Raw genomic sequence first — 27,486 nt, forward strand, 5'->3', positions numbered from 1 at the left:
GGCAGACCCAGGCAGCATGGGGACGGAACCTGGCTAGGGACAGGTTTGGGGTTTGATGCAAAAACATCCTTACCAAAGATGAGGTCCCGGGGCTGGGCGTGTGGGCCACGCGATGGCCGCCGAGCCCTGCTGTGCAGAGCAGCTCTTGCAGGTGCACAGAGGTGGGTGGGTATGTGGAGAGGTCTCTGGGGAGCTGGGCAGACCCATGGGCCTCAAGACTGAGCCCTGTGTCCACTGCTGTTCTTGCCCCTTTGGGCAGCCTGGCATGCCTTAGCCACCTGCCCTCTGGGACTCCTTGACCTTGAAACGTGCCTGCTCCCTGAGGAGGGCTGGGGGGTGGGCGTCCAGGACCATTCCCTTCCCCCTGCTCCCTGCCCCACCAGTAGCTTCTCACCCGTTTTCAAATTGCCAGCAACAGAGAGAAAGTTCTCATCGGCTCTGTCACTCCTCAGAGGCCCGCAATGGCCAGGACTGGGCTGGGCTGGAGCCCGGAGCCAGGGACTCAGTCCCGGTCTCCCATGTGAGTGGCAGGGACCCAATCACCTGGGCCATCAGCTGCCGCCTCCGAGGCTCTGCAGTAGCAGGAAGCTGGAGTTAGGAGCCGGAGCCCGGAATCGCACTCAGGCACTCAGATGTGAAACTTGGCATTCTAACTGCCAGGCCGAACGCCCACCCCATCCCTTTGTTTTTAAATTTCGCTGTCATGAGAACATTTTCAAGTACTTTCAAGCACCCAAAAGCAGAGTGATGCTATAATGAGCTTTTGTGTATCCGTCATCCAGATGGAATGATGAGTGAGACCTTGTCACACTGTATTTTTTTTTTGTTTTGTTTTCTGTATTGAAATGTCTTAAAGCAAATCTCAGCTATGTACTTGAAAAAACCTTGCCTTGCAAATACGGGTGTTTTCTTCTGTAACCATGGAACAACTTTCTTTCTTTTTTTAAGATTAATTTATTTGAAAGAGTTATGGAGAGAGAGAGAGAGAGGTGTCTTCCATCCGCTGGTTCACTCCCCAGTTAGCTGCAGTGGCCGGAGCTGCACTGATCCAAAGCCAGGAGCCAGGAGCTTCTTCCAGGTCTCCCATGTGGGTGCAGGGGCCCAAGGATCTGGGCCATCTTCTACTGCTTTCCCAGGCCATAGCAGAGAGCTGGATCACAAGTGGAGCAGCTGAGACTAGAACTGGCACCCATATGGGATGCCGGCACTGCAGGCAGTGGCTTTACCCACTACGCCACAGCGCCAGCCCCCTGGAACAACTTTTACACCTGGCAAATCGACAGAAGTCTTGGTTTATCTACCGCTGAGTTCAAGATCAGATTTCCCCAGTTGTCTAGGAGAGTCTTTGAGAGGTGCACCCGTGCCACTGCCTGCCGTGTACCATCCCTCTCTTCTCACATCTCTTCTCCCCCTTGGCCCTCCCCTCCTTGTTCTGCCATGGACTTGGAGCAGAAGCCAGGCCTGCTCCCTTGTAGGGTGTCCCTCCATCCGGGACAACCAAAGAGAGACAGACCAAGAGAGCTCTCCCATCCACTGATTCATTCTCCAATGAATGAAGCAGCAGCTAGGGCTGGGCCAAGCCAAAACCAGGAGCCAGGACCTCAATCCAGGCCTCCCACATGGGTGGCAGGCACCTGACAACTTGAGCCATCGCCTGCTGCCTGTCAAGGTGCACGTGAGCAGGAAGCCAGAATCAGGCACCTGTGATAGGGAAAGTAGGCGCCCTAAACGGTGTCTCCACTGCTGTGCCCAGCGCCCTCCCCGCTTAGCGCTGTGGTGTCCTGCGTGGCCGCATAGAGCCAGGCTCCCCGTCTCGGTGCTGAGTCGGCAGGAGCTGCTTTCTTGGTTGCTTCGGGAGGTGGCGCCACGTGCACCCGGCTGCCTTTAACTCCTGGATGTCGTTGACAGACATCGTTGGAACCGCCCGGCCCGATGAGAAGGCCATCATGACTTACGTGTCCAGCTTCTACCACGCCTTCTCTGGAGCCCAGAAGGTACCCGGGGCCCCTGCTCCTCCCACGCCCAGCACACCTCATGCCGGCCCCCAGCCACGCTCTCCTCCCCTCCTGCCCGCCCTGCCTCTCCCCGGGGCAGGTGCCTGGATGGTCTCGTCGGTAGAGTTAGCGCCTGGTTCTGCAGTGGCGTGTTGGTCTTGTCTGGCTCCTCTCCCACCCCGCACCCCTGCTCGCTCTCTCTCTCTCTCTCTCTCTCTCTCATCTTTCTCTCCCGTGACTGAGAAAATTGGGCAAGGGCTCATGACCTTCTGGGTCAAAGGTGCCTGGCATCAGCAGGAAGGGCTGTGTGTGTGACATCAGCAGGGCTGGGCTGGGCCTCCCTCTGTTGCAGCTCCAGCCCTGGCCAAGGGAAGGACTTTCTATTGGGAGGCGGTTCTGGGGGGGCAGCACCTGTCTTCCTGTACCCGTTGTGTGCAGGTGTCATCAAGCCCCTCACCTTCGCCCCACTCACACGCACGTGATTTAGCAGGTCTGTGCCCAGCCCCTGTGGGCCTTGGCGCCCTCTGGTCCCTGTCCAGGACCCCTACGCGGTCTCTTTGTACTCTGTTCCCAGAGAGACACAACCCCTGGTGGGGGCGGGGAGGGAGTGGGCAGCTGTGAGTCTCTTCAAGTGTCCTGGCCCAGTGTCGCTCAGGGAGTGTTAGAGTCCAGTTGTGCAGGTTCTGCGCTACACAAGGGCACCACGCCCACTGCAGACAGAGGTGTAGCCTGGGCAGCAGACGCCCCTTCCCCAGAGCCCCCTTCCTGGGCGAACACCCAGAAGCGGCAGCCTTGACCGCGGAACTCCATGGCTTTGGTCTGTGGGCCTGTCCGATGCTCGTGCAAACGTCCCGCTCTGCATGGCGCCCCAGTGCCCCGTGTGAAGATGCATGCCGGGAGCCCCTGCCCCCCACCCCCACCCCGCGCCCTCCCCGCCTGTCTCCGGCCCTACCTGGGGCTGTGCCCAGCTCCCACCTGTCCCCTGTCCCCCACACCGTCCCCTTTTCCTCTCTCTGAGCCTTCCCTCTGTGTCTGTCTGTCTGCCAGCCTGTCCGTCCCGTGTTCTCTCTCTGCCCACCACAGCTGCTTGGGTTGATTCTGTGCCGCCGCCGCCGCCGCCGCCTACTTTCTCCTCTCAACCTCTTCTCTGCACAGATGCGTAGGCACGCTAAGGCCGGATGGGAAGGCCATGTGACCTAATGTTTCATGTCACTGCCACGCCTTCTCGGGTGCGCAGAAGGTGAGCTCTCCCTCGGCCTCGCCCACTCTCCCTGCCGCCCTCTCGCCCTCTCTCTCTCTCCATCTGCCCTGGACGCTCCAGCGGCAGGCCCTGGAGTGAAAGGAGGGGTTAGCAAAGGGGCAAGACGCTCTGTGAACCTTGGCCAGGACACTTGAGGATGCCAGAGAAGCTCAGCCTCTGATGGCCCCTGGGGGCTCCGTCCCTGTGCACTGGGCAGAGTGGGACACCAGGACCGGGAAGGAAGTTCCTGGTCTCCACTTCTTTCCTTCCCCACCCCGTCCCCCCATCGAAGCCCTTGTCCCGAGCAGTGTGGCTCTCGGCTATGCTTCCTGACTGTTCCCTTAAGCGCACTCTCTCCTTGCTTCCTGCTTGAGCAAGGTCACCCTCCAAATACAGCCAGCAGCCAGGGCAGGGAGAAGTCCAGGCCAGAGCCCTGCCTGATGCTTCCCAACCAGGCCTGCCGTGGATGGTTGTGCAGGTTGCACGCAATACAAGTGCACCCTATGTGTGCTGTAGACAATGAAGATCTGAATGTTTATTGCTAAAATTATTCTGCAGGTGTCAGTAAAAAATATCTCCTAACAAAATCAGTTGACATCTTTCCAACGGATGCAACTTGGGGGAGGAGGTGGCTTTAAGGAGTTAGACAAAGATACTCCCTGGGCTAGCAGCTGCCTTGTTCCCTGCCTGTCACCTCTGAGCTCTGTCCTCCTCACCTTCCTCCCAGGGCCTCTGAGCACTCAGAAGGCAGAGGAACCCCTCTGGAGGCTCCTGTCCCCCAGGTCCAGGCTGCCCAGCCCTCCCCCGTCCTGTCTCCTGCTTCCTTTCTCCCTCTGGCCCACCCCCCTGCCGCTGTGCTCGCCCTCACCCCCACCTCGTAGCTACGAGGGCAGCATCTCTCTGCTTGCCTTGGCTGGCCTGCCACCTCGGAGCCCTGGAGAGCGCACCTGCCCGTGTCCCTGGCTTGGCTGACTGTGGTGGTCTGCCCCTCTTTCCACTCTCCTTCCTCCTCCTTCTCCTCCTCCTCCTCTTCTCCTTCAGGGCTCTGTCCTGGGTTTCATGCCCACTGACTCTGGCCTTACCTGTCTCTGAGGCCTTCTCTGTGTCCTGGCTGATCAGTGCTTGGAAGGGAGTGTGGTGTGTGTGTGTGTGTAGGTGGGTGGCAACCTGCTCCTCTTCTAGAACCTCCACCCCTCCCCTGTGCCCTGTTCCCCTCCCCTCATCCCTGTTGCAACCATTTCACGCTACTTTTGTCCACATCCGAGGACAAGGTCACCAGCTGGGGTGGGGGGTGGTGGCACTCCTCTCCTGTCCTAGGGCGGGGGTCTTAGTTGCTGCCAACCATGAGTTTGGTGGGTCAGATGGAAGGGAGCCCCACCCCTCCTTGGGGGGCAGGGGCTCCGGGAAGGAGGGTTCTCTGCCTGGCAGCACCATGGCTGGTGCTGATGGGGGAAATCAGCCTCACAAAACCTTGGACCGTGGGACCAGAAAGGCAGGAGTCTTACACTGTGTGCATGTGTGTGCACACGTGTGTGTTCAGCACGTGTGCCTGCCCACAGCCATGGCGCACACGTCCGTGTGACTGTCCATGGTGGAGGCAGGTGCACTTCTGTAGGACAGACTGGTTCAGGTTCTCACTCTTTCTCCACTTCCTGCTCCCCTCCTGGTCCCCTACAGGGATGTGGGATGGGTGAGTGCACCCAGACTGGGCTAATGTAGTCCATGCTTTGAAGTTCATGGTCACTTGGGAGCTGTCTCCGAGAAGCAGCCCTTGACAGCATGAACTTGATCCGGATGCTTTCGGGGGGGCAGATGCATCCATTGATTTGTCCCTCAGTGTACGTGGGGAGAACAACGGCCCGTTCCTGCCCTCGAGTTCATGGTGTGTCTTGGGGAGCCCTGGGAACACGAAGCCGGCAGTGGCTGCAGGAAGCAGTGCCTGCTCTGGGCTGGGTCTGAGCGGGGGCTGGGGTGGAGGGGAGAGCCAGGGGGCTGCAGGACGCACTGGACCTCCAGCAGGGGTGAGTAGGGCTCCACAGCCTGTGTAGAAGCTCTGAGCTGTGAGAGTGCAGCACGCTAGTTCCACGCAGGTTGCCTGTGGAGGGGAAGATGGCAGGAACCAGAGGCGGTCCAGAGTGACTACAGGGGAGAGGGCCTGTGTCACACCGGGGCTCAGCTCTTCCCTGGCCCCATGCCCAGCCCGCCCCCCAACTCCTTGGGGAAGCCGGACCCTTGGGCTGAGATCCCTGCAGAGGGGGGAACCTTGTTGGCAGAAGCACCAACACCGGGGGCTGACTTGGGACAAGTGGAAAAAGTCGGCTTCAGGTAGCTGTGGGAGGGAGGAGAGGCCATTCCGGCTAGATCTGGGAAAGCTTTGTCGGAGAATGTCACCCACGAGAACCTCGTGGCAGTCATGTGGATCTGTAGGGACGTGTTACGTGGCCACATTTAGATATCTGACGTCACCTTAGTGGAAAATGGTTCCTCTGTAGGTGCAGTTTGGCTTGGAACAGCTAAATCCTCCAGGAATAATAGTCTGTAACTTTTGAAAAATTCCTCTTTAATAGCGAAATGTAGTTGCATGTTCGCTGTATCACAGTACAGCTTAAAGTAGGTCAGGAAACAAATACGCACACGCAAACTGCAGCGCAAACCCATATTTCTCGTAGCCTTTACTCTTAATGCTCAGAAGTGGGCGGGTTGCCTGTTTCTGCAGAATAAATACGAGGCTACTTCGAAAAGTTCACGGAAAGTGGGATTAACAGATGAGCTGCTTTGGGTGCAAAAGAAACGTGTGAAAGCCACGTACGATGTTTTCGCACTCCACAGCTTGGGTTTTCTCAGCCGGTTGAAGATCGCACATCGAGTGCTCGCCTCCATTACCTTGTGCGAGTCCCATCAACTCCAGCAAGCTCTGGGCTTTCTCGTGCTGCTTGCTTGGGTCCAGGGCAACCCCTCTTGCACAAAAACTCGAGGTCAGGCCCCTCCCAGCGTGGGCTTCTGAAACCACTTCAGTTTCCAATTTCCTCCCAGGGACTGCATCTTTCTCCTGTGGGAGAAAATGTCCCCTTGGAGTTTCTACCTTGTCTCCCAAATCCCCCACAGTGCATGAGGTTCTTGGAGCTGTGGCGGGGCCAAGCGTTGCCAGAAAGCTGGCATCCACAGGGTAGGCCCTGCACCTGCCGTCGTCAGCGGTCTCCACTCCGGGCTGGTGTCCTGGAGCCCTGCTGGGCTCGTGCCTGCCAAGCTGATCTCATCTGAGCTCCATGGCTGAGGCCGCTGGAGGCCGACCCATTTTCATCAAAGAGCCGCTGTGGAAGCAGGTGCATCCCACCCTGCAGCAGGCTTCCTGGGGGTGCTGCCTGCCTGCGAGAGGAAGCCGGACAGTGAGAGTAGGGGAGGGGTCAGAATTCAGTTTGCTTTGCTTTTTTTTTTCCCCCCTAAAAAGCCAATCTGGATTCCAGGAACCTGCTCCTGAGGGTGGTGGGGGGAGCTGTTCTCCGAGGCAGCCCCGGTAGAGTTGGCTGGGCCTTTCACAAAGAAACGTGCCCCTCTGTCCCCTGATGTCCAGGTCCCTCCCAAGGGCAGGGCTGCTGGATACAAACCTCACTGTTCTCAGCCTGTTGCTGAGGCCAGCTGGGCAGGGGCAGGCTGAGGTGCAAGAGATTCGCTCTTTATGGAAAATCCCCAGAGGCCCTCCTGAGATCCCCCCCTCTTGTCCCTGGAATGCTCAGCAGGCTCTAGGCGCTGGGCGAGGGTCCAGAGGCCCACAGGCCGCATCCCCTGCAGTCCCGTGAGCTCAGATTCCAGGCCACCCAGGTGGATAAATGGACACATCCGTTTGCGGTCACTGGGCCCAGGGTTTTCCAGATGAATTGGGGATGTAAGCAGAGCAAGGTGGGCCTTCTCCATTCACTATGGCACCAGCAGCTGTACCAGCCTGCAGTGGGGGAGGAGGGGGGGAGGGGCGCCCTGCGAGTCTCATCTGCTGGCAGGCAGGTTTGGGGCAGGGTCTGCAGCCACCCCACCTCCACACATGGTTGTCAGCCTAGAGGGGATGCCCCTTGGCTCTCCCCTGCCCTGGCCCGGCCTCCAGGGAGGTAGTTGGATGCTGCAGGCAGCCTGATGGGGATGGGGGGTACACAGCGGCCTGGTTCCCGGGACCCTGCCCTCTCTGGAGCCCCCGACTTCTGGGACAGGCTCCAGGCCAGGAATTTCCCTTGGAATTCCCCCGAGTGACCCCTCACTCAAGGGGTGAGGACCAACCTGGAGTTCTGTGTGAGACGAGGCCTGGCCCCTCCAGGACAGCGATGGTTGGGAGCAGGGGCTGAGGCCTAGGGATGCAGCTCCTTGTCTCCATTTCTTGAGACCCGGTGCTCCAGGTCCCCACCCAGAGGACTCGGATCAGCCTGTGCCATTCCCGTGTCACCTCCTTACGGAGCCCCAGCCCACTCCGACCCCTACAGTGCTGTCATCAGCCCCGCCCCCAACACAGTCGCCCCCAGAGCACACGATCCAGTGGGCGGGCGTCCTGTTTGGGAAGTTCTTCAAGGAGCAAGCGTGGCTGCTGTGGCCTGCATCAGCTTCCTGCTCTGGGTGCCCACAGTCTCAGGAAGTTCGTGGTGCTGCCCCCAAGACCCGCCGTGGCTTGCTCACCCCCCAGCCCGCCTCTCTCCGCTTGCCCTGGGCATCCTTTTTTCTTCCCCAGTTGTGTGCCTGTCTTCTCACGGGCTTCCTTTCCTCCCAGCCCGCTCTTTTCCTTTCCAGCCCACGGCTCCCAGGAGGCTCTGAGCCCGCCTCCCTGTGGTGTAGGGTTAGACAGGCACAGAGCACGGCTGCAGAGTGGATCTCCACGGCCCACGGCCACGGGCAGTGCTGTCCCCTGGGGGATCCAAGTCCTTGTGTCTGAGCACCGTTCCATCTCCACTTCCTCGCGGCCGAGGCCCCCTCGGGTCTCTGCTTGTCCAGCGCTCCATGCATGATGAGCGTTGTTTTCCCAGGGGCGTGCACGCTGGGTGTCCTCCCTCGCCGGGCTGATCTGCAGGGCTTGCCTTTGCTTTAGCTGAGGGTCCCTCGGTTTTCGCCCACGTGATCGCGTCCACGGGAGAGTCAGCAGGGATCCTGAGGCCCCGAGGCCTCTCTGTCAGCACCTGCTTCCAGACTCCCAGATTGCATCTCCAACATCCTGGCTGATCCAGGCCTGAGGCCCTGAGCCTTGGGGTGCCAGTGCTGCCTCTGGGAATTCTGGGACAATTTTCTCCGCCTAACCAATTTTCTCTGCCTAACTTCCGCCTAATCTGATCCTGTCGGTCATTGGGTTAGTTTCTTCCCAACATGCAGTGTTGGGCCTCAAACTCAGGTCCTTTGGCAGGGACCCAGGTCAGCCACCAAGGCCTCCGTCCAGGCTCACTGACCCACAGGACCTGGGCTGACAAAGTGGGGGTGGGAGGAGGACTGAGGAGGACCTAGGAGAGGAGGTGGCTTCAGAGCCGTGGCAGCTCCCTCCAGGCACTTTGGAGTGCAGGAGTCGGGGAGGGGCTTTGGCGGCACAGGTGTGTGCCAGGTTCCCCCGCCACCGGCACCGGCTGGCCCTGACACTCTGCGTCTTGTCGCCAGGCGGAGACAGCAGCCAACCGCATCTGCAAGGTGCTGGCCGTCAACCAGGAGAACGAGCAGCTGATGGAAGATTACGAGAAGCTGGCCAGCGATGTGGGTACCCCCGGGTTCTGCTGCCGTGGCCCCAGCAGCGCCCGCACAACCCACCCTCAGAGCAGGAGTCCTCACGTGTGTCCTGGGAGCCAGGCTGGGTGTGGTCCACAGGCCCGGCTCAGTTAACTCAGTGCAGTCAGGCCGTGCTACAGATCTCCCAGGGAGGAGAGGTAGGCGCGGTGAGCACAGGAAGTCCTTGCAGCTCCTGTGAGTTGAATTAGGAGGTCTCCAAGCCCTGGTACACCGGTGGTCTGTGAGTGAGTTCCACGTAAACTGGGAAAGTGGTATGCCTGGGACTGGCCATAGACCGGGCAGGTGTCAGGGCTGGCTGGGGCTGTCTTGGTGCTGGGCCCAGCAGGGGACAGGATGGGCCAGTGCTGGGTGTGCCGTTGGCCACACTGGGGTTAGGGCTTCCCTGAGAACAGCCAGCCTTGTGAGCTGCCCAACCCAGCCTGGGGCAGTTAGACCACGTACCCAGGGCTCCTGTAGGGGAAGTGGGCACCCCACACCTTGCAGGCATTGGGTAGGTTTCCATTCCTCCCGATCTTCTCCATCGCCTTGGCTACTGGAAAACAATGCAGGCTGGTCCCTGCCTGGGCTTCAGGCCAGCGCTCTGCCTCAGAAGCAGCCCCTCCCCTTTTGGGACAGGGACCCACGTTCTGGAAGCCTAGCAGGTCAGGGGACAGAAACCTCAGGGAGCAGCTGTTAGTCGCTTGCCGTGGTGTGGACGGGATAGTGAGGGGCAGGGAGGTGGAGCCATGCCTCCCTGCGGAGGGAACGCCCTGGACCCAGGGAAGGCCCTGGTGCGGGTCTTGGGAGCAGAGCCCTCGCCCGCTCCATGCCGGCGCCAGCTCCAGCGTCCACTCGCTGCCCCTCTGCCCTGCCCCGCAGCTGCTGGAGTGGATCCGCCGCACCATCCCGTGGCTGGAGAACCGGCTGCCCGAGAACACGATGCACGCCATGCAGCAGAAGCTGGAGGACTTCCGGGACTACCGGCGCCTGCACAAGCCGCCCAAGGTGCAGGAGAAGTGCCAACTGGAGATCAACTTCAACACGCTGCAGACCAAGCTGCGCCTCAGCAACCGGCCCGCCTTTATGCCCTCCGAGGGCAGGATGGTTTCGGTGAGCACTGTCGCAGCCGCGGCGCCTCCCGCCCAGAGCGGCTCGAGATCCGGCGCCGCGCCGGGGGTGGGCGCTTCTCTTCGGGTGCATGCGCCTCTCTGGGATTCGATTCTCTGCCCACAGCCCTGCCTAGGCCCCAGCTCCGCTGCACCCCATGGGTGCCCGGTCTGCTGTGACCACACGGGGCCACGCTCGCCCTTCCACCGCAGCCCCAGCCTCCTTAAAATTGTCTTTAAAAACACAGTGCCTCTTGGCTTACTGAACCAAACAGATCACAATTCAGCAGCGGTAAAGTTCGGTTTACTTCTGTGGAATTTTTTTTTTTTTTTTTTTTTTTTGACAGACAGAGTGGACAGTGAGAGAGACAGAGAAAATCTTCCTTTGCCATTGGTTCACCCCTCAATGGCTGCTGTGGCCAGTGCGCTGCGGCCAGCTCACCACACTGATCCGAAGGCAGGAGCCAGGTGCTTCTCCTGGTCTCCCATGTGGGTGCAGGGCCCAGGCACTTGGGCCATCCTCCACAGCCTTCCCGGGCCACAGCAGAGAGCTGGACTGGAAGAGGAGCAACCGAGACAGAATCCGGTGCCCCAACCAGGACTAGAACCCCGGGTGCCGGCGCCACAGGCGGAGGATTAGCCTATTGAGCCGCGGCGCCAGCCCCATGGAATCTTAAGTAGTTAAAAAGCAAGCACATTTATTACCTAATCAAAATCTAATTTTTTTTTGGTGGGGGGTTAGGATATTTGAAAAATACAAATACACAAAATACAGAAAACAAATTACTTAACACTTATCACCTAGTTTCAACTTTAAAAAAGGTTTTTGAGAAGATCTTTTTAGTCTTTTGGCATAATTTTTATTTATTTTAAATTTTTAAAAAAGATTTATTTATTTGAAAGGTAGAATTACAGAGAGAGAGGCAGAGACAGAGAGTTTGTCCATCTACTGGTTCATGCCCCAAATGGCCACAACAGCTGGGGCTGGACCAGGTGGAAGCCAGGGGCCAGGAGCTTCTTCCAGGTCTCCCTTGAGGGTGGAAGAGTCCAAGCACTTGGGCCATCTTCCACTGCTTTCCCAGGCACATTAGCAGGGAGCTGGATCAGAAGTGGAGCAGCCAGGTCTTGAACTGGCACCCATATGGGATTCTGATGCTAAAGGCCGTGTCTTTATCTGCTATGCCACAGCGCCAGCCCCCCCTTACATACTTTTTAAAGGAAGCATATTTTATATAGTAACTTTTGCTTTAAAACATCTGAGGCAGGCGTGTAGCTTAGTGATTAAGTGGTTAAGACATTCATGTCCCACATCAGAGGAACTGGGTTCACGTCCCAGCTCCACCTCCTGACTCCTGGGGACCCTGGGAGGCAGCAGATGATACCTCAAGTACTTGGGTCCCTCAGCCCTCTTAGGAGACCTGGATTGAGTTCCTGGCTCCTGGCTTCTGCCCAGCTTAGCCTGTTGCAAGCATTTGGGGAGTGAACCAGTGGACAGGAGCTTGCTCTGTCCATGAACAAAATAAGACAAAAAAATTTTTTTTAAAAAGTCCCCAAACCCCACATAGCTGACATAGCCAATGTGACCAGCCTCCTTTTTCGGGAAATACTCCCCTTTCATGTCATTTTTATGCCACTGGTCCCCCTTCACTCTGTCTTCAGGGCTTGGTGAAGCCAGAGAAATATCAGCAAATGTAGCAGGTTCACCACGGCAGAGCTTGTCAGCCTTTAAAATGAGCAGTGGCAAGCACAGGCAGGCGTGCTGAGCGGGACTGGCAGGGATGAGCAAATGCGGATGGCACTGGGGGCGGCGGCCTCGAGGGTCTTGAAGGGCGAAAGAAGGCCTTGACCTTGTGTGTGCCGTTTGGAAGACTGATGCTTTTACAGTCCCAGGCTGCATGGGGAGCTCCTAGTGGCCAGAGTGCTCTGTGAGAAGTAGAGCCAGTGCCCACCACGGTAGGGTGGGTGACGCGCAGGCTGGCCTCAGTCCCACTGCTCAGCCAGGGACCCTTGTGCTCACTGAAGGGGTGGCCTTGTCTCAAAGGGTAGGTGGGTTTGTGCTTAGCACCTGCCTCTCAGAAGCTTGGCCAGCTCACGCAGGCCAGGGTCCTGGCCTGAGCAGACCCAGGAATGCGGGGAGGTGGGGGCAGCTCGCTGCCTGCTGGCCTCCTGCGTCGTAGCTGTTTCCCTGGATGCCCTGTGGCCCTTGTGATTGACCAGTCCTGGGCAAGGAGAGCCTTGGGCTCTTTCCTCGCTCTCCCGTGACCAGGAAACCGATGAGGAACAGAGGTCGGTTTCGCTCCGGGTTCAGGTCCTGGAGGCTGGGAAGTGCAAGTGCACGGTGCTAGTGTTCGCGCAGCCATGTTTGTGCACACTGATGCGACAGAGCAAGCCCGCTAGAGTGCACCTGGCCCGTGTAACAGAGCGCTCGCACAATAACCCGTGAGCCCTTGAATCCGTGAGTGCATTCACCCACTCAGGCGGGCAGAGCCCTCGTGACCCAACCCGCTCTCGGAGGTGCTCCCTGCAATACCCTGACGTCTGAGTTGGGGGTTTAGTTTTCAACATGGGAATTTAAGAGGACACATCCAAGCCCTAGTGCCCACCGGGCTCACTCTGAAAGGCCCAGAGCTGGCACCTGCATGGACTCTGGCCCCACTCCTGGGAGCCGGGGCTGGGGAGGGACGGCTTAGGTGGTAGGGTGGAGCTGGGGATGAGGCCCCGCCTGGAAGGTCTGGAGCCAGATGCAGGGGTCTCCAGCCAGAAGCGCTGGGGCCTGGGGTCCCAGGCAGGCCCTGACCTTGCGCCTCGCATCCCCACAGGACATCAACAATGCCTGGGGCTGCCTGGAGCAGGCCGAGAAGGGCTACGAGGAGTGGCTGCTGAACGAGATCCGCAGGCTGGAGCGGCTCGACCACCTGGCGGAGAAGTTCCGGCAGAAGGCCTCCATCCACGAGGCCTGGACCGACGGTGAGACCACCGGCCCGCCCCGGCCACAGCCCCTCCTCTTGTCTCCTGCCAGCTCTCCTAGGCAGCTTTATGAGCCTCTGGTTGCCACGGTCTCCTTAGCTGGCTGGTGGGGAGGGTTTTGGGGACCCCGTTAGTGAATTTGGAAGTGTTCTTGCCACAGACGGCGTCTCTCCCTCGCCAAGCCAGTCAGTCCGGCTTTGAATCCCGACTCGGCCACTTCAAAGCCCGGTAAATCCGGCCTGCGATGCCTTCACCTGTTTCCTGCTGCTTTAGGGTCCTGGGCTTCAGGCCGGAGAGGTTGGCTCCGTCCTGGGGCGGAGGCAGCAGGTGCCGCCTGTGGTGTCAGCAGGAGGCGACGAGGCGGAGGCCCTCTGCGCTGTAGCTCTGGTGGCCACCGGTGGTGCAGGTGCTCCTCCACCTGCCGCGTCCCTGCCTCCGTCCCCACGGGGCTTCTCGCTGCCTCTGTGTCTGTGACTGGCTCTTCCTTTCTCTCCGTGATAGAGGCCAGTCATTGGGTTAGGCCGCATCCCAGTCTGGGATAACCTCATCTTAGCCAGTGACGTCCGTGCTAGGATTCCGGGTTGACCTGCGTGTGGGGGTGGGGAGCCTATTCCGGCCTGCACAGCCCCTTCGCAGGGTTGGAGAGCGGCTGTTTCTGCACAGCTCAGTGCCTGGCAGGTGGAATGCATTCAGGCACGGTGGCTCTGGGTGTTTTCCGGCAATGACCGTGAGCCAGGGCCCCTCCCCTCGCTCTGACTGGAGGCGTCTGGGGGCCGTGTTTAGTATCTGTTTATTGGCACCTAGGGTGGCTGCAGAGAGACCTGGGATGGTCTTTTCCTTTAGAACCTGGGCAGAGCCGGAGGCGGGGTTGGGCTGCCCATCTGCTGGGGCGCCGACCCCTTAGCCATGGAGCTCGGTGCCTTAGAGCCCCCCTTTCAGTCCTGAGTTGTGCTCCTCAGACCTTAGACTGGAGATGAGCAGAAAGGGATGTGCCCCAGGGCCATGTGGGGTGGCCTGGGGTGGGAAAAGGCGAGCACTTGACTCAGCTAAGGGGGAGTGGGTTTAACTTCCTGCTGCGTGTGCAGGTTGAACATCCCTCATCCAAAAATCTGATCCGAGTGCTGACACGACTCTCAGGAAGTTTCAAATTTCCGAGCTTGTTAGGTTCTGGATTTTCGGATTAGGGATGCTGCGACAGCCAAGTCTATGCAAATCTGAGAAACTCCAAAATCAGGAGCGTGCGCGTTTTGGAGAAGGGGCGTTCACCCTATGCGGGATGTGTGCTGCAGGGTGGAAGGGGATGGCTGCTTCTGGGGTATCCTCTCCTGGCCACAGATAGGTCACGGCCAAGGTACAGAGGAAAAAGGCCCCAGCAGCTTGCCGGCCACCAGCCAGGCCTTGTGAGTGCCGGCATGCCGGCACACCCTCTGTGGACGCGGTTTGGCTCTCCATCACCTGAGCCTTTACACTCTAACCTAGCAGTTCCATTTCTTCAGACTGTCTGGAGGGAATCACGTGTTGGGTTGGAGACATTTGTGGGGAGACATCTATCGTAGTGAAATCCAAGGGGCCTGCACCCCCACAGCAGGGCAGTGAGTGGCTACAGAACATGGTGTAGCCGGAAGAGTACACCCCAGGAGGATCACAGAGGAGAGACTGGCCATGGTGGTGTACCCCTAAGTACCTTAAAAGCAAGATGGGGGCCAGTGTGGTGATGCAGCGGGGTAAGCTGCCACTTGCAATGCCAGCATCCCATACGAGAGCCGGTTCGAGACCTGCTGCTCCACTTCCCACCCAGCTTCCTGCTGATGTGCCTGGGAAGGCAATGGAAGATGGCTCAAGGGCTTGGGCCCCTGCTACCCTGTGGGAGACCAAGATGGAGTTCTAAGTCCCTGGCTTCACCCTGGCCTAGCATGGGCTGTTGTGTTGTGGACACTGGGGAGTGAGCTGGTGAATGGAAGACCTCTCTCTCTCTCTCTCTATCTCTCTCCCGATGCCGCTCTGTCACCCTGCCTTTCAAATAAATAGATCTTCAAAAGAAAAGGAAGAAACATAATTCATATACACCCAGTGATTTTTTTAAAAAGATTTATTTATTAGAGAGACAGAATTACAGACGGAAAGAGGGAGAGGCAGAGAGAAAGAGAGGTCTTCCATCTGCTGGTTCACTCCCCAAGTAGCTGCAATGGCCGGAGCTGGGCCGATCTGAAGCCAGGACCCAGGAGCTTCTTCCAGGTCACCTGCATGGGTGCAGAGGCTCAAGCACTTGAGCCATCTTTCACTGCTTTCCCAGGCCATTAGCAGGGAGCTGGATTGGAAGTGGAGCAGCCGGGACTCAAACCAGAGCCCATGAGGGATGCCAGCACTACAGGTGGAGGCTTAGCCCACTGCACCACAGCAGCGGCCTCTACACCCAGTGTTTTAACAACATGTCCATATAAGGAAACAGTGAACAGGAGGAGATAGGTAGGCTTATCTGTAATGCTTTTTCCAAAGTTGTGATATTATTATATTATACTAATTTAAAGAAAAAAGAAGGGTGGGCCTTGTGGCACAGTGGGTTAGGCCACTGCTTGGGATGCCCACTTCCCATACTGGAGTGCCTGGGATCGAGTCCCACCTCTGCTTCTGATCTGGCTTCCTGCTAACACACCTGGGAGGCAGCAGATGATGGCCCAAGTGCGTGGGCTCCCGTCATCCACACAAGGAGTCTTCATGGAGCTCCTGGCTCCTGGCTGTGGCCTGGCCCAGCCCCAACTGTTGGGGCTGGGCCATTTGGGGAATGAACCAGTGGAAGGAAGTTCTCTCTCTCTCAGTGTCTCTCTACCTCCCTCTTTCTGTGCTACTCTGCCTTTCAGATAAATGAATGAAAACTTAAAAAAAAAATTAATATACACATTTTCATGATTTTTTAAAAAACTCTTCATATGCATGGATTTTAAAATCTTTTCATACTCGGATAAGCTTATCTTTTTATCTTTTAATTCCAGTTCCCACGAACTTTTTGAAGTGCACTTGTACTTCTGCAGAACTAGTTTTTGGAGGGATATACAGAGCTATATCCACTGGCTCATGCCCCAGATGGCCAGAATGGCCAGGACTGGGCCAGGGCCAAAGTAGGGAGCAAGGAACCCAGTCCAGGTCTCCCGTGTGAGTAGCAGGAAGCCAGTTACTGGAGCCACCACTGCTGTTGACCAGGGTCTGTGTTAGCAGGAAGCTGGAGTCCGGAGGCAGCAGGGAGCCAGCGGGTGGAACCCAGGCACTGCCCTGTGGGATGCCAGCATCCTCACTGCGGTCCCAACCGCCAGACCAAACTCCTTCCCGTGTGCCCCAGAAATACTCCATGGCGAGCAGCGACTTTGCCGAGCCATAGCATAGTGTTCTGGCCACACATCTGCTTTCTTGCCCTGCAGATCCCTGGGTGGGAGACACGTCTGCAGGAAGGACCCCACCCCCAGAAGTGGGGCTCTTAGGGCCCTGAGAGGTGCATGCTGGGGGCGGGAAGGCGGCCCCTGCCCCCCTCTCCTGCTCAGTCCTGGGCCCCTCTCTCTCTGAACCAGGCAAAGAGGCCATGCTGCGGCAGAAGGACTACGAGACGGCCACGCTGTCGGAGATCAAGGCCCTGCTCAAGAAGCACGAGGCCTTCGAGAGCGACCTGGCTGCCCACCAGGACCGCGTGGAGCAGATCGCCGCCATCGCGCAGGAGCTCAAGTAGGCCTGCGCCCGGCATGCCCGCCCTTCCGTGGCCTCGCACAGGGGCCCTGCTTGCCCGGCTGCTGTGGGCGATGGGGCTGTGCCGTGGGATGGTCCTGAAGGGTGGGGAAGGAGGCCATGCCTCCCGCCCCCTGCTTCCTGTTGGGTCTTTGGTCCTCGCCTGTGAGCAGTGCGGGACCAGACGATGACCACGCATGCCTGAGCTTTCTCAGTGAGCCACTGGGCGTCGAGGACACAGCTGGCATCACCTTCAGCCTCAGTTGGGGCAGGGGGCCTGTTGGAGAGGAGGATGGGCTTTCTGTGGTCTCCTGGAAGCCGAGGAGCGGGGGTGTGCAGGGTGCCTGGAACGTCCAAAGGGAACAGCGTTCGCTCTTCCACCACCCCAAGTGCCCCCTGCATCCCAGCCCCGGAAGTCACCTGGTTTCCTTGTCTCTTTCTTCTCCAGTGAGCTGGACTATTTCGACTCACCCAGTGTCAATTCCCGTTGCCAAAAGATCTGTGACCAGTGGGACAATCTGGGGGCCCTAACCCAGAAGCGGAGGGAAGCTCTGGAGGTGAGGGCCCGGGAAGGAGGGCGAGGCCTATGTCCACAGCCCTGTGCGAGCCGCTGTCTGCCTCGTGGCCCCCTTGGCTTGGGCTGCAGGGCTCCATACATTTCCTGCACGTCCCCCACCCTGGCCTGATTAGGGGAGCTTCCCTGTGGCCCAGGATTTGGACTCTGCCCCGGCAGAGGTGCCTCCCACCCTAACCACATGTCATTCACCCAGTTCAGTGCCCTCGCCCTCCCCACTCCAGCCATTGAGAGCTCCCCTGACCCACAGAGGCCAGACTGTCTGGTGGCCAGGCCAGGGGAAGACATCCCTATCCCAGACCTGGAGAGCCGGTGCCCTTTCTGCCTGCTTAAGTTCAGTGCCTCCAGCTCTCTCTGGACCCCCAGGAGAGGTGGGGGATGGTCAGCAGGAGGACCTCAAGGGGGGGCGGGCGTGATTCTGGATGTCCGCTGATCACCTCGCCCTGTCGGCACCCCCAGCGCACGGAGAAGCTGCTGGAGACCATTGACCAGCTGTACCTGGAGTACGCCAAGCGGGCCGCCCCCTTCAACAACTGGATGGAGGGGGCCATGGAGGACCTGCAGGACACCTTCATCGTGCACACCATCGAGGAGATCCAGGTGTGCCACTCCACCTGCAGGGCCGCCCCTGGGCCCTAGAGCACCCCAAGGCCTTCACAGATCTGAAACCTCTGCCTCGTACACTAAGCTCTCCCCACCACTTACCCACCCCCACCGCGCAGCCTGCATAACCAGCAGATACTCGGATTTACCCCTTTTCTGCACAAAAGCTAGGACGTATGCATCCTGAGCCCTGGCTTCTAAGTTAGCGTTTATCTCGGAGCTCATTTCGCATCCGTTGACGGCTTCCTTGTGGCTGCAGGGTGGGATATGGAAAAGTTCTGGCAAAGAGCTGAAGAAGCAGTGCTGGGGTGGTCACCTGGGAGCACACCTAACAAGGGCACCCCTTGTCTGTGCTCTGACTGTGGGGGCGGAACTCCCTGGGGTGGGACCTGGCCTCCTGTGGCCCTTCCACCGCCCTGGCCCCTCTGGGCCTCCCTTTGCTCATCTTGTCTGGGGCTTCCCCATCTCTGTCCAGGGACTGACCACAGCCCACGAGCAGTTCAAGGCCACCCTCCCCGATGCCGACAAGGAGCGCCTGGCCATCCTGGGCATCCACAATGAGGTGTCCAAGATTGTCCAGACCTACCACGTCAACATGGCCGGCACCAACCCCTACACAACCATCACGCCTCAGGAGATCAATGGCAAATGGGACCATGTGAGTTGAAGGGCCCCGCTGGCCAGTGGGAGGGGGTGGACAGGGATTATTTGTTGTTCATTGATTTCCTTCTGCTTCATTTTCTCCACTGTGATGCAGTGGACACTGAATATTTGTTCAGAGAGGGAATTTCTGAACAGGTTGACATCTTCAGTCTTACTCTGTTACTCACCAGCCCCTCCCACTCCTGGGCCCTTGGTTTTCTCGGTGCAGGGTCCATGGGGCAGACAGCCGGCCCCTCCCCCAAAATCTGATGGTTGTTCCTGCCCCCCAGGTGCGGCAGCTGGTGCCACGGCGGGACCAGGCTCTGACAGAGGAGCACGCACGCCAGCAACACAATGAGAGGCTACGCAAGCAGTTTGGGGCGCAGGCCAACGTCATCGGGCCCTGGATCCAGACCAAGATGGAGGTGGGTCCCGTCCCAGGAAACCGAGAGCAACTGGCCGGGTTGCAGGACGCGTGAAGGACTGAGGTGCAGAGCCCGTGGCCCACGGGCTGCCGGCCAGGGAGTGCAGAGCCCTGTGTGTGGGGAAGGCCCGGCGCCTTCGTCCTACTTTCTCACACGGCAGCCAAGCCCAACACAAGGGCGAGACTAAGGAGCTGCCTAGGACAGTTCCACGGGAGGCTCCACTCCCTGAAGGCTGCTTCGGCTCGAGCCCCTGGGCTTATCTCATTGACCAGGCCTCCCCTTCTGTCCTCAGCCAGGAGCTTGGCCAAAGAGGACCATCTGCTTAGAAAGAGAACTGAACCCCGGCTGAACATAGTTTCTTGCCGAATGTGTGGGCTGGATAGTGGGGTGCTGTAGAGGAGTGGAGCGGGGCAGGAGTGTGGCCTCTGAGCCCCTTGAGGGGAGAGACCACGTCAGACTCACACTGGTGTGCCCCCACCCATCCCCACCCCCCGTTGGCATATCGTGCCTAGTAGAGACAGGAGATGTTAGCAAGGTTGAGTTGAATGGATGGACAGTGCTTTCACAGCACAAGGTTTACCTGGTTAAGTTTACCTGGTTTAAGTGGCAGGCAAAAATGCAGTGGACCCCAGGCCTGGCACGCTGGGGTGGCTGGGATTCGGGGTGGGCCAAGGCAGATATCCTAGGGGGAGAACCTGGCCACTGGCCGCTAAGCAGGGTGTGCTGAGGCTGTGGGGATCCTGGCTCAGAGGGTACAGCAAGGGGCCCTGACATGCACCAGGGTTGGGAACAGTGTTTGGGAAGGGCATTTGGATGGCAAGCACGGGAGTGACCTTGTGAGTTAGCGGCTGACCCCGCCTCTTCTTACTGAGGCTGACGGCTAAGAGCCAGGAGATGTTGCGTGCCGTGATAACGCAGCTACACACCTGTACGGTGCTGTTTCCGCACCAAGGGTGCCTGATTAATGACCAGTCACGGTCTCCCCAGGGCTGGCATGGGAAGGGAAAATGCTCTAGGGGGTTAGCCAGTGACCGAGGGGGCCCGTGGTGCCCCCGCGGGTGCAGAGTGTGGGGGTCTGACGAGGCGCCTCCGCCCGCCGAGCAGGAGATCGGAAGGATCTCCATCGAGATGCACGGGACCCTGGAGGACCAGCTCAGCCACCTGCGGCAGTACGAGAAGAGCATCGTCAACTACAAGCCCAAGATCGACCAGCTGGAGGGCGACCACCAGCTCATCCAGGAGGCGCTCATCTTCGACAATAAGCACACCAACTACACCATGGAGGTGGGTGGCCAGCCTCGCTTCTCGGGGAGGGAGCCTGTGCCCCAGCCCTGTCTGTTCTCCCCTCCTGAGCCAAGGTGGGGGGCTGAGAAGGGAGGTGACCCATCTCCCAGGGAAACAGGGCACAGGAGGAAGAGAGACTCAGTCCTTTTTCACCCCCAGAGCTCAGTCTTCAGTGCCTGCCAGGTATACTCCAGGGAGCGGGTTGACAAAGGTGTCCTGGCGGCGGCATGGTCGCTTGGTGATGGGCCACTGTCTCATAGATGGTGCCCCGCTGTGCGTGCTGTGAATGTGTGGCTGTGCGTGGCCACGTGTGGTTGTGGAGTAAGGGACTCACCCGCTTTTTTGTCCCTTCCTGACCTCGGCAAGTCCTGGTCTCTGCTGTCCCTTTCATCATCTAGGGCCCTCTGTCCTGCTCTGGTCTCCTCCCTCTGGTGGCCCTGAAAATCCAGCCTGAGTTTGACCGCTTTGGCCATTTCTGTGGCCAGGGACAGAAAGAGCTGGGGGCAGCCGGGAGCCCAGGCCCAAGAGCCCTCGGCTGACCAGCCCCCTCGCCCGCCCCCCAGCACATCCGCGTGGGCTGGGAGCAGCTGCTCACCACCATCGCCAGAACCATCAATGAGGTGGAGAACCAGATTCTGACCCGCGACGCCAAGGGCATCAGCCAGGAGCAGATGAACGAGTTCCGGGCCTCCTTCAACCACTTCGATCGGGTGAGAGCCCACCCTGTGCTGGCCAACAGCAGCCCCAGCCCTGGCCCCTGCCCCTGCCCCAGGGTCCTGGAGGGCACAGCCCTGGACATGGGCCACCACGCAGGGCCCAGTTCTTGGGCAAGGAAGAGTGGGGGCAGTGGGAGGAAGTACCCAGCGTGCACCACGAGGCAGCCTGTCCTGACGCCCTGGTCCTCTCTGGAGAGAGCAGGTGGAGGAAGGGCCTTTGACCCTCACCTTTGACCTCACGTTTGCTCTCCCACCTGGACCACTCAGCCCTCAGGAGTGAGGGCCTGCTGCCCCCCGGCTGTGGGGACTGTCCCTCACCTCTGCAGAGGAGCGATCCCTGGGGCTGTCCCTGTCCTCCATTCTGGGTCCCCATCCCAGCACCAGGACAGGCCCCATGTTCAGTTGGCCACCCCTTCCCAGGGCCCTGGGGCTTGGTGGGGAGGGGGTGCATGGGGTCAGGTGCTGCCCACCACCCTCGCCTGCTTCACCGCCCTCCAGGCACCTGGGTGGGGGAAGCCCTCAAGGGGACACCAGGGTGTGGCCTGGGCACTTGTGGGCGGAGCTTCTCACCTGCGTGGCTCATCGCTCCCGCCAGCCCTGCTTCCCCGGAGCAGGGCTGCGAGTGCGGGGCAGGGCACCCTGAGAGCCCGGCCCGTGTGTCTAACCGTGTGCGTTTTATTTCCCCTCCCCCTCGCCCTCCACCCCCCGCCCCTCCATCCGCATGCCTCTCCCATGTTTCCCACACACGCCTCCCTCCACCGGGCATGGCCCACCCCTACCCCCCTCACGGCCTCACCTCCCTGGCACCGCATGGCTCACTGCCTGGCGCACCGCGGCCCCAGGATCACTCCGGCACGCTGGGTCCCGAGGAGTTCAAAGCCTGCCTCATCAGCTTGGGCTATGATATTGGCAACGACCCCCAGGTACTCGCCTCCTGCATGGAGCACGCTCGGGGTGGCCTCCGGGGCGAGAAATAACGCGTTTCTCCTTTTTCTCTTCTCTGTCTGTCCACATCTCGCTGTCCCCCTTCCTGTGGGCCGTGGGGCTCTCGTCCTCTCCTCCTGTCCCTGCCCGCCCCGTGTTGGGCTCCTCCTCCCACTCCTCCGCCCTCGGTCGTCTTCCGTGGGAACCTGCTGGGTGCCCACCGTCCTTCTCCCTGTGGATGGCCATGTGCCTCCCCCTGTGTCTTCCTCCTGCCCGGGGACGTCTCCCCGGCCCTGTCCGTGTGTCTCCTCCTCCTGTGGTCCTGTCTGTGCCCTGTCCTCCCGGCCCACGCCGGCCCCCGCCCCCCGCCTCTCTGACCCCACAGAAGAAGACAGGCATGATGGACACGGATGATTTCCGCGCCTGCCTGATCTCCATGGGTTACAACATGGTAATGTAAACCCCGCCCTGTGTCCGCCAGGCCTCGCCCTGCGCTGACTGGCTGGAGAGGCCATGGCCTGGCAGGGGCAGGCCCGTGTCCCACAGGCTGGGGGCTGCCCTCCTGGGAGGAGCCTCGCGCCTCTGGGCCTGGGGGAAGATGGCACCTAAAGCCAGGCCTGGCCCTGGCCGCGGGTCGCCTCCGGCTCTGTGCCTGCTCAGCGTCTGGCACTGCGTGTGCAGGCGGGGCATCTTTGCTTCCACTGCGGGTGCTGGGCTGACCTGGGTTGGTGGTTTGGATGTGCCGGGTGCGGGCTCAGCTCTGTTCCTCCCACAAGAGGCACAGACATTTCCATTCTGCCTCCACCCTGGGATGGCCCTGTCCTGGGCCCCTCCCTAGCCACCGTGAGCAGGGCAGGGGCTTCACTGCACGGTCAGGGACTGCAAACCACAGAGCCCACGGCAGCCCGGGAAGGGCTGGGCTGGACGCAGTGACCCTGGGAGCAGATTCCAGCTTTGCACCCCAGCCTGCAGCCTGGTTGTCAGGCTTCCATGAAGGAGCTTAGGGGAACTCTGTGCATGGCTGGCACATAGGAAACACTGCACGGAGGGGAGGGAGCAGACTGGAGACCCCAGCTCCGCTCCTGGCTGGCGGCCGTGGGTGAGGCACCTGTCCCATCGATATCATGCAAATCATGTAGTTGTGAGGACGGAATGAGTGAGTGTATATCAGGCAGTGAAGTCATACCTGGCATGTAACATTAACATCAGCATTGTCTGCTCCAGCAGGGGCTCAGGCCTCGGTGGGGCTGGGGGTCCCCACTCTGGAGTGCTGTGTCCCTGTCATGCCCTCGGGACAGTCTAGGTTAGGTCAAGGGGCTACTGGGCCTCATTCCGTCCAGCCTACTCTGAGGCCTCAGAGGCTCGAGTCTACCAGAGCTAACTCCGGCAGGCCGTGGGCTCACAGGGCCTGGGGCTGGCTGTTCCCTCCAGGGAGAGGCAGAATTTGCCCGCATCATGAGCATCGTGGACCCCAACCGCCTCGGGGTAGTGACATTCCAGGCCTTCATCGACTTCATGTCCCGGGAGACGGCAGACACCGATACGGCGGACCAAGTCATGGCTTCTTTCAAGATCCTGGCTGGGGACAAGGTGGGTCCCTGCGGCTTGGGGCTGAGCTTCCCGGCTCCCAAAGGGCCTCTGGTGGTCGTCCATGTTTCGGGCTCAGCTCAGGTGTTAGGCTGAAAGGGGTCTCTGCCAGGACACCACCTCCAGGGGAGGGCGCCTCCTTGTGGTGATGTGGCAGGGGCGCAGCTGTGGGGTCTGTGGGGTCTGAGGTTGGACGGTGGAAAGTCCATCTGAGAAGCCCTGGGCCTTTGCCCTGAAATCCTCCTGGGCTCAGGCATGGATTGCAGCTGGGGAGCAGGAGACACCAGGGCGCTCTCATTTTTATACCCTGAGCAGTGGGCCACTGCCAGTTTCCAGATCTCCTGGGTACTCTGCTCTCTCCTGCCTGGCAGGGAGGAGTGGGAAGGGAGGATGCAGGTGGCGCCGTCTCGGGAAGCCGGGGCCCAGGCTGGGACCCGACAGGTGCACCTGGATGTCACTCAGATCCACAGCCATCTCTGGCCCAGGCACCTGAGGGATTAGTAGGAGCCCCAGTTCCCTGTAGTGTTACAGAAGGGACTCAAGTAGGATCCAGAATAAAGTGGGGGAGGGGAGGACGGGGTGTTGGGGGGCAGATTGCCTTTCCGTAAAACCCACAGAATACTCCTACGCCGCCCTTCATCCAGAACTGCAAAGACTTAGTAAACAGCCAAGACCAGTAGGGAGTGTCGTTTATGAGATTAATCTCAATCTGTAAGGGAATTAGGGCGGAAGCTGCTGAGGTCCCTAAAGCTCAAGGACACCCCAATTAGCTGCAATCTCCTGGAGCTGGGAGGACCCTCAGAAGCCACCCGGCCGAAGCGGCTGGCTTTATAGAGGAGGGAGACAGCTCCAGAAAGGGGCCTGGTCCCTCCCACCGTTTCCCAGGGACTCTGGTAGAGGCGGGACATGGGGTGGGGGACAGCCCGGGGGTCAGAGCCCCTGCGTGAGCTCCCCTGGACCTTCCAGGTCCTAAAAGAAGCAGCTTTCAGGCACACCTGTCATGAGTGAGCCCCAGGGGGAGGGGCAGGCAGAGACCTGGCATGGGAACTGGCTGGGGTGGGACAGGGTCCACACGGGGCTGAGACAACACAGCCAGGTTTTGGATGCTGTTTGTGGCAGCGATAGCCAAACTTGGATGCTCGGTATCATCTCCTGAGGGTCCATAGAATTAGATTCTCTGGCCTTAGCCTCCGGAGGGCCCAGCTGAGTGAATGTGGGGTCCCCCAGGAATCTGTCGCACCAGATTCTGCCGAGCGGGTGGCGGGATGGTGGGCCACGAGACACGTATGGGTGTGATGAGCACGTAGAAGCAGCTCGGGAAGAGGCTAAAAGTGACAGTGAAGTGGAAACATGAAATGATTTTTACATACAGATCACTTAGAAATAATGGGGCTCCAGAAGTTCACGGGAAGTGGAGTTGAAAGACCATGCCAAGTTTTCACCGAGTTTGAGAGGCTCCCTCATATATGTGCATTTGCACATTCGTGTGGATGAGTCTGTCGGTACCTAAGTGCATGCTTCCAACAGGTTGTGGAAAACGGAATTAAAAGTACCAGTCATTTTGGTGCGAAAATTTTTGAAATCATGCGATTTTTTTCATAATATACACTTTGTATGTATTATGATTAAAAAAAATTCTTGCACCAAAATCAGCTCATGCTTTTAATTCCATCTTTCCCCAAGAACTGCTCAAAGAATCCTCTTAAGCCCAGGAGGACGAGGTGGGAGCCCAAAAGGGGGTGGGCGGGGCTTCTTGCAGGACAAGCCGGGTTCTTGCTACCGCCTTGACCATGCTGTCTCCACAGAACTACATCACGGTGGACGAGCTGCGCCGCGAGCTGCCGCCCGACCAGGCCGAGTACTGCATCGCACGCATGGCCCCCTACACGGGCCCCGATGCCGTGCCCGGTGCTCTGGACTACATGTCCTTCTCCACGGCGCTGTATGGGGAGAGCGACCTCTGATCCGCCCTCTCCCGCCCCGCCCTCGCCCGCGCCGCCGCTGCCCCCCATCCCCTGCCCAGGACATGGTGTCGCATCCCAGCCTCCGACCGACCGGGTGAGCCGGGACCCATGTGGCACCAAGCCTCCCAGCCTACAAAGTGACAGTTTACAAAATTATTTTCTGCAAAAAAGAAAAAAAAAGAAAAAAAAGAAAAAAGCTATGTTAAAAAAAAGTAAAAAAAAAAAAGCCAAAAAACAAAAAAACTACATATTTTATTATAGAAAAAGTATTTTTTCTCCACCAGACTTCAATGGAAAAGAGGAAAAATTAACTATTTGCACCGAAATGTTTTGTTTTGTTGTGACATAGGAAAATAACCAAGCACAAAGTCGTTTCATCCTTTTTACTGATTTGTTCTCTTCTCTCTGTTCCATCTGCTGTATTCATTTCTCCGCTCCCACACCAGCCTTGGTGTGGGAGGGGGTAGGGGTCGGGGGAACTCTTGTCAAGAGGCACATTGGTGCATGTGTTGCTAGATCACTTGTCCATGGAAATATTTTATGATATTAAAGGAAATCTTTGGAAGTGGCTTGTTTTTTAAGGAAGAGAGTTTATGTGGCTTCTCATTTTGAAGTCCACTTGGAGGTGTGAGGAGGCGCTGTATCAACATGGGCTCTGAACAGGGGACCTGTCATTGCCGGCTACGACACAGGACGCCAGCGGCGAGCAGGGACCGCGGGATGTCTCTGCTGGATGATGCCCCCTGACACTTCGCTGTTGGCAGAGAGGAGGGGTCCGGGGTGGCGTGGGGTGCCTGGACCCGCCCCTGCTACATTTTTGACCCTGGTGTGTTCAGTCTCCTTACACTTCAGTTTCTTCCTTTAGACGGATGCGTGGTGACGGGCCCCGCCCCTACATGCCCTCCACAGCCTCCACAGCTCTCTGACATCTGTGTGGCCGCTACTCTATGTTTGCTGCAGAGACCAGCCTGAGTTGTCTCTGAGAGTCATCTGGCTATAGCAGAACGTTCCACTGGGGGTGGGCATTGAGCCCAGCAGTTAAGTTGCTGGTTAAGGTGCCCAGGTCCCACGTTGGAGTTTGTTGTTTCCATCCCTGGCTCCAGCCCCCAAGTCCAGCTTCCTGCTCACAGACCCTGGGCGGCAGCTGGTGACGGCTCAGGTAGTTGGGTCCCTGCCAACCCCTTGGAAGGCCTGAGTTGAGCTCCTGGCTCCCAACTTTGGCCCAGCCCAGCCCAGCACTGGCCATGGCAGGTGCACTTGGGCGAGTGAACCAACCCACGGGAGCGCTCTTTGTGTCTGTCTCTTTTTCTGTCTGTCTGCCTCTCAAATCAATAAATTATTTTTAAAGTTCCACAAAGAAGAGCTGCCCAGCATCTTCTGGGGGCATGTTGGACATGCAGAATCCCAGCTAATGATGTGCGTGTATTTCTGGAGCTTTTTCCCTTTTTTTCTTCTTCCCTGAAGCCATCGTTCATGCAAATGAACTCTTCATTAACAGCACAGTGGGTTATGGAAATGATGTAATTTAGCAACTGAAGCCAGAGGTCTGTGTTCGGTTATGGCTCTGTTAAAACTGGTGTAGTAGTTTCAGGGGTGTGGGTCTATGGAGTGAAATTGCCCAGGGTTCATATCCAGAACTGCCCTTCCCCCGAATGGGCAGGACTTCTACACCAGCCTTCCCTGTTGGTGAGGATACTTGTGCCGTTGTAACACTGATGGGACAACACGGAGCTCCTAGAACTTTCGGGAGATGGAGGTGTGATCAGTCTTCAGTTGCAGGGGCTTCCTTCCGTTGAGGGATCTCCTCAAAACAGGAGGACCCGTCACATGGTGTGTCCCCCCATTAAGAGGACAAAGACTGGGTCAGAATGCAGGACCTGGGACCAGGGTTGAGGCCTTCTTGTTTAGAGATTAGTTCAGGAAGTTTCTGGAACACCTGTAGACCTGGGAAAGAGGGTCTGGACGAGAGGGCTTCAGGGGAAGGGGGATGGAGAAAGAGCTTGGCATCTGTCTTGGGAAACTGCTGTG

The 27,486-nt window shown here is 58.7% G+C and overlaps 1 protein-coding gene across 3 annotated transcripts in view; it reads left to right on the top strand.

Moving 5' to 3' along the window:
• ACTN1 (actinin alpha 1) overlaps positions 1-26,023 on the top strand; it is a 102,206-nt gene extending 76,183 nt beyond the window's left edge. The window contains exons 8-22 of one of the 3 annotated variants that reach the window (XM_062181686.1): positions 1,909-1,994; positions 8,851-8,943; positions 9,835-10,065; positions 12,881-13,028; positions 16,589-16,739; positions 17,188-17,296; positions 17,773-17,913; positions 18,392-18,574; positions 18,849-18,983; positions 20,088-20,267; positions 20,831-20,977; positions 21,826-21,906; positions 22,293-22,358; positions 23,339-23,497; positions 25,300-26,023. In XM_062181686.1, coding sequence (XP_062037670.1) covers positions 1,909-1,994; positions 8,851-8,943; positions 9,835-10,065; positions 12,881-13,028; positions 16,589-16,739; positions 17,188-17,296; positions 17,773-17,913; positions 18,392-18,574; positions 18,849-18,983; positions 20,088-20,267; positions 20,831-20,977; positions 21,826-21,906; positions 22,293-22,358; positions 23,339-23,497; positions 25,300-25,458 — 2,069 coding nt within the window. In that variant the 3' untranslated portion in view covers positions 25,459-26,023. The remainder of the gene's footprint in view (positions 1-1,908; positions 1,995-8,850; positions 8,944-9,834; positions 10,066-12,880; positions 13,029-16,588; positions 16,740-17,187; positions 17,297-17,772; positions 17,914-18,391; positions 18,575-18,848; positions 18,984-20,087; positions 20,268-20,830; positions 20,978-21,825; positions 21,907-22,292; positions 22,359-23,338; positions 23,498-25,299) is intronic. The other 2 variants (XM_062181688.1, XM_062181687.1) reach the window with 2 other exon arrangements.
• Positions 26,024-27,486: the final 1,463 nt, after the last annotated feature.

This window comes from Lepus europaeus, chromosome 22 (assembly GCF_033115175.1).
Source record: "Lepus europaeus isolate LE1 chromosome 22, mLepTim1.pri, whole genome shotgun sequence".
Classification (NCBI taxonomy): Eukaryota; Metazoa; Chordata; class Mammalia; order Lagomorpha; family Leporidae; genus Lepus; species Lepus europaeus.